Here is a 12,031-nt window from a genome sequence, read left to right as displayed (position 1 = left end):
ACTTGCTACTTGTGACTGCGACATAATCAACCTCCTCACGCTGTTGCTACTCAGTCTCGTTTCGATTAAACACGGCTGCCTGCATACACTCGACTGCTAATGGCAACACAGGAGCGTCTACGACTGTGAAGTTAATACACCTCTCACATTTGGCACTCAAAAACCCGGTGACCTTAATTGCAGCTCTCTCGGTCTTTCACAAGTGCAGCAACTAGTGGTATTCGTCCATTGAATTTTATCCCTGATAAAATTCTGGTGGGGGAGTATTGTGGCGTAACTACCACTACGAAAATTAAACATCAATTCACTGGTATATAAGACATACTAACTTGATTCAATCACGAGGTACCTTTTGATAGATGCAGGTTGGCATGGTTGATAACTCCGCCCCCACATGCTGAATATGAGAGGTGTATTAACTTCACAGTCGTAGTCGCTCCTCTGTTGCCATTAGCAGTATGATAATAAAATATAATATAATAAAAGGTTTCAAAAGTCACTGCTTGTTAAAAAAACAAATAACCCAAGCCCTAACTAACGGAACTCCTGCAATTCTCCCGGAACACCATTTGGGAACCACTGCTCTGGGCTACTTTTGGAACGCGGGACCCGTATCCACTTAAACAAGATAAAATTTCTGAGAAGGGGTAAATATATTACTCTTGTCACTAAACATAGCCAAATGTTACCAGAGGTGGTACAGGCGGTGTGAGAGTTCGTTAGTGAAATGAAATAGCATGGCGGTAATTAAAAGTTTCTTTGTAAGCATTTAATTTTCTGAGTGACTAAATATGTTGTATTTTACGAAACGTCAAAAATTGGAATATTTTTTGTATTTAATAATTGGAAATATACAATGCATCGCATACCAATTAATTTTTAATTTTTACAGGACTAAAAGTTTGTTACAAGATCGGAACTAGTAAATCAATGCAAAAAATTGGATCAGAACCTTTTGCTACAGTTTTTCCAGGCTGCGAAAATTTTTTGCAGAATAGTGACGAATATTTCACGTGCATGGCAAGATCATTGGCATTCACAATAAGTCATTATGTTGGAACTGCGAAAATGGGTGCTGTAGACGATCCAAGAACAGTAGTTGATCCTCAATTAAAGTAATTTTTTCGTTCGAGTTTACTTTCATAAATAAATAAATTAATTAATAAAGTAATGAATAAAGTTTAAAAAAAAGCTGTACTACAGATAAATTTTGGAACTGTAATGATCAATAAATGAACCTAGTTAAAAAATAAAAATACGATTCACTACAAAATGAAGAAAATTGTGATCGCCTCAAGGCGATCACAGGTTACCCATTGACAAATTGGTTGCTGTCTAATTTTTTTTTTATAAAAGAAACTTTTTCGCAGACATATTTAAATGCAGCTCAGACACATTCTGTGTAAATTATTTTGATGACTGAATAGACATTGAACGACCAATCGAGATCAATATTAACATTTTCGGATTGGTACAACGGTGTGTGATGGAGAATGTAAGCTGCATCATACACCCGTTTCGGATTCACGAGTTCATACATGAAATATGATTTGAAAGCTAGGCTTTTATTCAATTTTACATGAATTGTGAATGAATTATTTATATTGCGCTGAAGACAGTCTACGGTCTTGTGCAAGTTATTGGGTACGTTGACAATGGATCCTTTTATCTCTAACTGATGATCAACACTCAGTTCTCGTATTTGCATGAAAGGGATTCGGAAAGTCACCATTCGCTCTTCGGTAAGGTTCAATTCTCTTAACTACTTCGGTACTTTTGTGAGGGACGGGCTTCATGCTTGCGTTTGTGAACGGAATCCTTTCGTTTTTCCGTTTGTGTTTAAAGCTTAAGGTATTTCCGTCTGCATTCTTTGGCGTTTGCTTTTTTTGCCTCGGCACGTTTAGGCCTTGGCATCATTTTTTCCTGCTTCAACTCTAACTTTTAGGACCGTGTCAGTCAGTTTGGACCCTCTTTATTTGTGATATTCACCTGAATTAGTATTGAAAAGGATCTAGTTTGAACTGTAGGTTAGAATTTCTGATTCTTAATTAAAACAATAAAAACAAAACGATCGTTCAAATGATGAAATTCTTTTTTATTCACAACTCAAGAAGCATTTATGTGATCTCTCTGGTTCCATATCTTAAAAATAAACTCATAAACTTAATGCATAACAAAGTTAAAAGTGAAAAAAGAATTCTAAAAAAATTATCAAGTAGCAGCAGTCGTCATAGCAACGCATGTGCTCTGTTTAATATGTTTACTGTTACTCTTGTTTATTGCAGTTGAAAAGTGAGGACACCATGAACACCAAACCAAGACCCATTTTGCCTATGGGTAAAAACATTTGGTTAGGGAAAGCATCACGTGCATGACAAGATCATTGGCATTCACTATAAATCATTAAATTGGAACTGCGAAAGTGGGTACTGTAAACGATCCAAAAACAGTAGTTGATCCCCTATTGAATCAAATTTTTCTTTTGAGTTTACTTTCATAAATAAATAAATTAATTTATAAAGTAATGAGTAAAAAAGAAACATTTAGTTAGTGAAAGTATCTTTTCCTGCAGTATTCCATATCATACTATTAAATGATGTCCCATTATTCAAGCAAAAATTAAATTAAAATTTAACAGTGGTTCAGAAATTAAATGTTAACAGAAAGAACAAGGTAGCGGAGTTGCTGTCAGTTTCGGGTAATTAAAAAGGGAGCTTTGAACAAAAAAAAAAGAACATGTTTTCCTTTTCCAGCGATATCAGAGCATTGTTGAGTCATTTCCTTATAGTTTAAACTGTTGCTTTGAATAAGAACTGGCAGCTCTGATAATGGAATCGGACTTTCTGCTGCAATAGAGCCTTTTGTTTTATTGTTAAGTCGTCTAAGGTTTATACCACCAAGTTCATAACCAACCAATCCATGAAGGAAGAAAATGATAGATCGATCAACGAGATTCAATCACAGTTATGATCAATCATACTAAGTGGAATTCAAACTAGGCTTAACAGAGCAAAGTGGAAAATAAATAAAATATTATAAAACTATTCAATACAATTGACAGATATTTAACAATTAAAATATAATTATTTTTATACAACTAGAGATACATTTTGAAACGGCGAACTTCAGCTTCTTTAGATATTTAGTAGCATGGAAGAGAATAACAACATCCCGCCAATTGCCAACGATCTAGAATCGATATCCAAAATTTGCAAAAATTGGTGTTTTCGGAAAGGAAAATAATTCGAAAATGGCGTGGACGTGTGGAGCTTGGTTTGTGATTTCTCCTTTATTTGTGTTTAGGTCAGAGTACTCTTTTCGAAGTGTATATGAGTGTTCAATTTGATGTTAACATGAAATAAAAGAGTTCTTTAGCAAAATTTCTTTAGATTATTCAACTCGAAATTCGAAGACATACAGATATTACAGAACTGAGTATAAGTCGGAGACAAATACTTCAACTATCACTTCATAGCTCTGGTATAAACTGTTGTGACTTCATTAGTTATAACATTCTTTCCTGTTTGAGAGTTCTATCTGAAGAATGATGACGAACTTCACTTGCATAGCATAAAGTTTGGCATTATTTACTGGTATCCATTTTGTTGGAATAGTAAAAATGGGTACTGTAAAAAATTAATAACTTTTGGCACTATTGACGTTAAAAATTGAACAATTATTTTCTGCTGCCTATGAGTCCATTTCAACTGAAATGTTTGAACGATAGTCTGTGAATTTTATCCTCAGATTGTACCACGTCGTTGCTTCAAATAGTGGCTATTTTGCAAAACAAAATTGTTTCATAGTTTATGTGTTCTATGCTTATTTATTATAGCTAATAGTTTTCTTAATTAGCAAACGCATCTGTTAATGAATTTAATTCCGATATTTGGTTTGAAAAAAATGATGGTTAACTACGCAAAAAGCAGCAAATCCTCCAATTATATCCTTTTTCGTTTTGAACGGTGGTAATTTTTAAGATATTGTGATATGCGACATGCTTTCACTTCTTTTTTTTTATAACTTCGGATTCATCAATCATCAATTAGAAGGAATTTTTCTCATCATCAAGTCAAGAATTTTTCCATACTGATATTGAAACTATTTTCGTACAAACTCTTATGTGTGTTTTCCTTATTCGAATATGGTAAGCATATGCCAATTAAAAAATCACTGAAAAGAAAATTGCTCAACATAGTTCTAGTGATGCAGAAATTCTGAGCAGTATTAATATCAAAATCTTTTTCTGACTAACTTTTTCATTGAAAATATTTTCTGCTCCTTATATATCATATATTATATCTGCTCCTTATATATTATAGTCAACAAGATGGGATTCTAAAAATTGCAATAACACCGTCGCTCACCAGCATTAAATATTTCTTTTTAATAATTGCTATTTTTTGGCATAACATTTTTTTAAAAAGGAAAATTGATATTATTCGCTTTAAATGCATGCACTGAAAAAAAATTCTGTACGCTTACGCTTGAGCTCCCACTTTCCAAGTTTAAATATTTCTCTTATGATTCTTATAAGATCTATTAGTAAACAGGAGTGATTTGTCTAAGTAATCATAATTTAAAATAACATTTAAAATTAAAAGTACATTGTTACAACGAATTCGGTAAGTTCACAGAAGTAATTTATAATTTGCGCTTACTGAACGGACAGTTATATTAAATGCAATTTTTGCATGCACAACATTGTGAATGAAGCTGACCATTAAGTTAACTGTAATTTGTTGTAGTTTATAAATGTAATTTGCGCAAAATATAATAATTGCGAAACTGCTAATAGGATTAAACACCGTTTTAAATAACTTTATCATAGAATATAATGCAGAATATTACGTTATTATACTACTACTAATGACAATAAAATAAAAAAAAATTCTCTTAGTTTTAAACTAATAATTTAGAAAACTTTTAAAATCAAAAACATAATAATATCAGTACAGGTAAATACCTTTAAATTAGGAATGCAAAAATATTTATAGGAAAACAATACTTTTATAACATTTACTCTGATGATATTTATAGGAAAACAATACTTTTATAACATTTACTCTGATGATAACCAAAACAATATGGAAATCAATATAGGTAAAACTGAATCTTACCTCGTGATTTTACGGCCAATAAAAATGCATCGACAAGAAATTAAAACTATGTTTGACCATGTTTTTATGCTATATAGAGATATGTAATCTCTATAACCAGATTTGTTCACCAAAAAAGAGAGAAAAAAATGAAAGGAAAAAAAAGAAAAAAAAGAAAGCAAGGCTGAAAGCATCGTCTATTATTGGAAAAGTGTTATTGTTTCATTATTAATGACCTCGAAATAGAAAATGCTAATAACAGTATCTCTTTATATATTTTGTCTGTTAGAAATATTTTGAGCATAAATTTTCGGTAAAAAATTAAATTTATATATTGCTTGAATTTTAGGTCACTTTTTATAAAATAAGTTAGGAAAAATTATGATTCAAGAATTTAATCCTAAATATAGGCTAAATTAGACTATGAGTAAAAATTGTTTTACTAAAATTAAGTCATCAATATAAAATTTAGCGAAAGTAAGCAAGTTAATTTTTCTGATGAAGTTTCAGAAAAAATAACTTACTGAAATAACTTTTGAACAAAATCGTAAAAACGAGCTTCTTGTAGAACTGAAAACTGGATGTCAAACTTTTAAATACAAGATGCGTAAAAAACTAGAAATAATTTTTGGTTAAGTCATATTTGTTAAGTTTAAAGCGCTTATCACATTCTCGTTAAATGAAATTTTAAATAACTTTGCATATATTTTTATTCTTATTTGTTTCTCTTCATATTTCAGGGTGAAGGGTATCAGGGGTCTTCGTGTAGTGGATGCGTCTGTATTTCCTATTATAACATCTGGAAATACAAACATTCCAACAATTATGGTGGCAGAAAAAGCTGCAGACATGATTAAAGCGAGTACTAAATGCTAGAGACACATTTCAATGGTTTAACCAAGAAAAATTCTAATTTGGTTTCACAGAGTTAGTTATCTATTGACATAAAATTGAAGTCTAATAAATTTGTTCGGTCACCCATCAGGCTTTGACATTATAATTTTATAAATTCCTATTTAAATTTTTACAATTCGTTAAAACTCGTTAAATGTTTCTCTCCAAATAGATTGCTTAGTAAGACTGCGAAAGTAATTTCTAAAAATGTTTTGCAATTTTGTATTCGTTTCTTTTTAATGGAAGCTATCTTACATTAAAATTTCTGGTGAAAGTAAATCTAACTTATTCTTTCTTTAATATGTGTGAAACGGTTAGAAAGTTAGATTCATTTTTAATTATATTTATCCGAAAATTTTAAGGATAAAGTTAATATACACAGTATTACTTTATAATAAAGTAATACCATTTTTAGTTGTCAGCCTTTTATTTTGAATTAATAATCAAAATACAATCCTAATAAACGCAGAGAATAGTACTGAGTGAGGGTGATAAATATAGTGCACGTAAATACCTTTAAATTGTTGATATAGAATAATTTAACGGGTACCAAATACCCTTTATTAATTTCATACCGTTTGGATCGTATTGGTTAATTAAGGAACCATTTTATGTGATTTGCTGACCAATCAGAATGTGTAAAAAACATAATGTTTCGAGGCAATTTGAATTAAATGTTTGCTTCGATCTGTTATAAAATTTGTGTAATAACATTGAAAATTTTAATGTTTCTAGGTAAACTGTAACTGTAGTAAAATGTATATTTTGTTTGATATTATTGATTTGACTTAAATTTGTCATATTTCTTCCCATAAACCTGTGCTTAAAATTTCTTTTTTGTTGGTTGAACAGATTTCCTAACAAAATAGTTTTTCAAGATCGTCTTTTTAGCTCATTTCTTATATCTACTTTCCAAAAGAAGAAATGTTACAAAATTTGTATACAATTTTAATGTTTGTAAATAAAATGCAAGTGTAGTAAAATGTATATTTTCGCATAATTGATTTGACTTAAATTTGTTATTTTTCTCTCCTTGAAGCAGTGTTTAAGAAATTTTTTTTTGCTGGTTGAAATTTTTTTTTAAACAAATAGTTCTAAATTCTTTTTCCTGCTCACTCTTTTAGGTTTTTTCTTATATCCACTTTTTCTTCCTTTTAGTAATATCATGCCGGTTTATAAGGGAAAAAAGTATAATCTTCATAACTGCATTTTATATTAGTTATTTAAATTAAGAGTTATTAAATTATTTCCTTTACGAAATGTTTAACTATTTTCAATAAAGAATTTGAATTCGTTAAAGTTTCTTGTTTTATTTAACAAAAAACTAAGAAAGTCTAGTTACTTTTACTTCATGTGTAACTCCGGTGGGGGAAAATCATTTTTATTAAGTGAAAAACAGCGTTAAAATCTATAATCCATTTACACAAGGACAGAAAACGAACGGTTGTAAGCCGTCCGCTGTCGCCTGAAAAAAGCCTGAAAAAAAAAAGCCTTGGTAAATTTAAGCCATTCCTGAAGTTAATAACCTCCCTCCAGGTAACAAAAAGGATATTATCTAACATTAAAAAGATGCTATATAATGCTGCAGTGCCAGAAAAAGCTAGACTCTTGAATCCTATCTTCTAATATTAGACCTAATATTAAAAAAGATTAAATAGTATTCGATCTAACATTCGAACTTTCAAAATTAACATCTATTTCATTACTTTTGGTCCAGCGCCACTTTTTCGCGAAAGGGTATCGCATATTATTAATAAATAAACATTTATTTAGGAAAGAAAACATTAAATTAAATCATTTTAGCCAATGCAATTTTATGCCAGAGAACACAAGAAAATGTTAGCTGAAGTAAACTGAATTCGCGAATGATATAAAACTGGAAAAACTTTTTCAACTGTTGAATTGTAACTCGTCGCGGAGGTTTACTACATCGTCATAGTTCCATCGGCGCCATTGTTCGTGGTCGGCAGAAGAATGAATTTTTCAATCTCAAAAGTATTTATAATTTAGTAATTTTTTAGTAAACTTTATAAATTACAATGATGGATACTTAAAACCTTGAAATAGTATCGCAGGTAGTATTTTTCCTTTAGTTAAAAATCAGCTAGAAAAGCAGCATAAAGCACTTCAATGCATGATGTATTAGAGAGGATGATGATGTAGAAACATTCAGTGTACTCAATAATCTTGACCGATTAATCAAATTATTCAAGAATTAATTTAATGATCATGTGTCTAATAAAGTCAGTAAATATTATGATTAGGCCCATTCTTTACAGCGTATTGTCAAACTGTAAATAATAAGTTTTGTAGGTAGATTAGAATAGGCTCCTAAAAACAATTATTCGCATTAATTCAAATTAATTGGTTATTCGCATTAATTCAAATTAATTGGTTAGTCGCATCAGACAGATTTTAACTGCAACAATGATGAAGATAAAAAATAATTTTCAATAAACAAGTTTACCATGTTAAAATAATTATTAATTAATCGGCTACTTTTCAGATAAAATCATTACATTTTAGAATCTTCGAGACGAACACTATTGTTACTTTATAAAAGTTTCCTGTTTAAAATATTGTAAAATAATGAGATAAACATTTTTATTTTCATTTCTTGAACATCGACTGATTTGCATATTTTTGATACATGATTATTTATATTAATTTGTAAATGATAGCAAATGATTAAAAAATAAGCAAAAATACGGTCTATTCAAAATATGTTTACGTTGAATAAAGAGCAGTGTGGAAAAGGAGTAACAATTTTCATTCAGGAAGTTTAAAAGAAATGTAAACATTTCCAATTGGCTCAATGAGCTTGTGCAATGTACAATGTATTTTGGCAGGTAAGTGTCATTGGGCTTTATCTTTAAAAAAAAATTAGAAGGTATTGAATTTTTTTATCAGTATATACTTGAATGTTCACTTCAAGTAAAAAGGGTTGAAAAGTTCTGTAATATAATATCATTTTCTTTTTTTTTAAAGAAAGAATAAATTTTTTACTTGGGAATCTGTAAAAATTAAATACTTTTCGATTCTTGCATGGCGATACAGAGATTTTTTGGAGCAAGTAAGTGATATGGAAATCTATTCATTAAATTTTAGACACTTTCAAATTAAATAATTAAAGTTTTAAATAAATATTCAATGCCTAATAGTTTCAAATTTAGTTTTAACTAATTTATTGTTTTTAATGTAAAGTTTCACTTTTTTTCTCTTATAATTTTAGCTTAGTTTGCTGAATAAACAAGTTAATCTACCAGGAAGGAACAATTCCATTTTGAGATGGGATCCTGACAAGATTTTCGATCCTGACAAAAAACAGAGCAACTAATGTGTATATGCTGATAGGTCCACTTTAAATTTGCCGGAGTTAAAAGTTCTCTTATTTGTTGTTGTGTAGAAGTTTGAAGATAGGCGCATCCCTGTGTGATTCATTCCTATTGTGTGTGTTTGTGTCATTGTACTTATTTTTAACTGTTGCTGATCATTTTATAAAATCTTTCAAAAAAGTAATTAAAGATGTTTATCGCACCGAAATACAGTAGCAAGTAAACAAAAAATTGCATTTGAAGGAAAAAAAAAACTTTAAATTGCATGAATGACTGTAAAATTTTGGAATTTTTTTTTAATTTAAAAATAATAATAACTAAAATGATAGCACATAGTCCAACTGTTGTTTTTTGGAATAAAAAATAAAAATTATTTTATTTAATTACAAATATGTGTTCTTAACTTTTATTTTACCAAAGGATTATCGATATGCTTTTATTAAACAATGACGGTAAGAATGTACTGCTTTTATGATTGAGTTGAGTTTACATTTATATCGTGTTTTGTTTTAAAATAAAATAAAAATTAAGTTGTAGAATAATGTTTGTCATGAATTTTTTTTGATTCTAACTACTGCATTGTGTAATTTATTCTGCAACTTCGTAATAAATCTTAAGAATGTTTGAAAAGGGGGGTTGGCGGAGATGACGTGCTCATTAAGTCCTTGCACTATTTTCACGAGTTTAACCAATACCTCCTAAAGAGGAATCAAGCCCCACAACGGGTTACTATAGGCGATGATGACGTAGTAGAGTTAGGCCCAGAGGGAAACCAGTCAGGGTAGCTATTTTTACGAAAAACTCCGAATCTGATCAAACGAGCCATTGGCGATATTCTGAAGTATTATAACCTGTGTCGGCATTCAGCCAATTGGCGAATATTTTTGATTTGAATTTGTAAACAACCGTCGGTGTTCTGATGTCAACGTTCTTCGTAAAATTTATATTTATTCTACAAATGTTATAAATGTCAGCATTAATTTAATTCTTAGTGTTATGAATAATTGCATATGAGTGCTGTGTACCAAACAGCAGAAGATTTTACAAAGTTGATGGTACAAAAGTATGAGATTTTGGATTTCCCAATACGTAAGAAATGGCTTGCCGCCATGCCAAGAGATTTTGAAGTTGCAAAGAATTCTAAAGTGAGTAATATTTGTTTTTATTTTTAAAAATTTAATTATGCTTCTTTATTATATTTTTACTAAGAGTAAATTATTTTAAATTGTGGATAAATTATTTATAATAATTAAGTTGTCTTATCAATCATATCGCAAACTATTGTAATATATAGTTATTTTTATAGAGTTTTATTTTATAAAAATATTAATAATTTTAGTATTTTATTAAATTTTTGCTCAAACTTTAAACATTTTTGTTTGACCATAATATATTGTAACTGCTTAAAGCAAAATTTTTTTTATTTGATTATGAAATTTAAATCTATTAATTTCTCTACAAAAATCTATTAATTTTTCATACATGAATATAGTATGTACTATTTATTTTAAATGCACATATAAATATTGTATTCATTTTGTTATAGGTATGTGAGATGCATTTCAAGGAAAATGACATTAGAAAAGAGATATTAAATGACATTAGAATTATTTTTAAATGTTACTGAAAGTTAAACATATATCAGTAAAATTTATGTTTACATTTTATTTATCATTTTTTGAATTTGCTATTTAATAAAATATTTATTATCTAAGGTTGCTTACTTTATTTTAGTTTATCAGTGTGACGGGTAAAAATTATACTTTTTTAAATGTTACTGAAAGTTTAACATATTTCAGTAAATACATTTTATTTATCATTTTTTGAATTTGCTACTTAATAAAATATTTGTTATCTAAGGTTGCTTACTTTATTTTAGTTTATCAGTGTGATGGGTCAAAATTATACTTTTTTAAATGTTACTGAATGTTTAACATATTTCAGTAAAATTTGTGTTTACATTTTATTTATAATTTTGTGAATTTGCTACTTAATAAAATATTTGTTATCTAAGGTTGCTTATTTTATTTTAGTTTATCAGTGTGACGGGTAAAAATTATACTTTTTTAAATGTTACTGAAAGTTTTAACATATTTCAGTAAAATTTGTGTTTACATTTTATTTATCGTTTTTTGAATTTGCTATTTAATAAAATATTTGTTATCTAAGGTTGCTTACTTTATTTTAGTTTATCAGTGTGATGGGTAAAAATTATACTTTTTTAAATGTTACTGAAAGTTTTAACATATTTCAGTAAAATTTGTGTTTACATTTTATTTATCGTTTTTTGAATTTGCTATTTAATAAAATATTTGTTATCTAAGGTTGCTTACTTTATTTTAGTTTATCAGTGTGATGGGTAAAAATTATACTTTTTTAAATGTTACTGAAAGTTTTAACATATTTCAGTAAAATTTGTGTTTACATTTTATTTATTTATTTTTGAATTTACTATTTAATAAAATATTTGTTATCTAAGGTTGCTTACTTTAATTTTAGTTTATCACTTCTAACAATCACACTTCCACAGGAAAAAAATACAAATTATAATCATGCTTTTGATATGTTTTTTTTTCTATCTAATCCTTGTTTGAAGACTACATTTGATTTTCTAAATTTTTTTAAGCTCATTTTATGTCATTGTTTATAAACAATTTCTATTTTATTTCGTATGCTCTAGTTCTAATAACATGCAAAACATAA

General features: G+C 28.6%; 1 protein-coding gene and 1 long non-coding RNA gene across 3 annotated transcripts in view; both read left to right on the top strand.

Annotated features, from left to right (window-relative positions):
- The window catches only part of LOC107441012 (glucose dehydrogenase [FAD, quinone]), a 50,489-nt gene extending 43,197 nt beyond the window's left edge, over positions 1-7,292 (top strand). For both annotated transcript variants that reach the window (XM_087160254.1, XM_087160257.1), the window contains exons 11-12: positions 893-1,115; positions 5,840-7,292. In XM_087160254.1, coding sequence (XP_087016380.1) covers positions 893-1,115; positions 5,840-5,975 — 359 coding nt within the window. In that variant the 3' untranslated portion in view covers positions 5,976-7,292. The remainder of the gene's footprint in view (positions 1-892; positions 1,116-5,839) is intronic.
- A 2,906-nt stretch (positions 7,293-10,198) lies between these two features.
- LOC147816305 (uncharacterized) lies at positions 10,199-11,090 on the top strand. Its single transcript, XR_015432747.1, has 2 exons — positions 10,199-10,473; positions 10,875-11,090. It is a non-coding gene; the product is annotated as an uncharacterized LOC147816305 (long non-coding RNA).
- The last annotated feature ends 941 nt before the right edge of the window (positions 11,091-12,031 follow it).

This window comes from Parasteatoda tepidariorum, chromosome 1 (genome assembly GCF_982258835.1).
Source record: "Parasteatoda tepidariorum strain Cologne lab strain chromosome 1, Ptep-v5.0, whole genome shotgun sequence".
NCBI lineage: Eukaryota > Metazoa > Arthropoda > Arachnida > Araneae > Theridiidae > Parasteatoda > Parasteatoda tepidariorum.
This window is presented reverse-complemented; position numbering and strand designations above follow the sequence as displayed.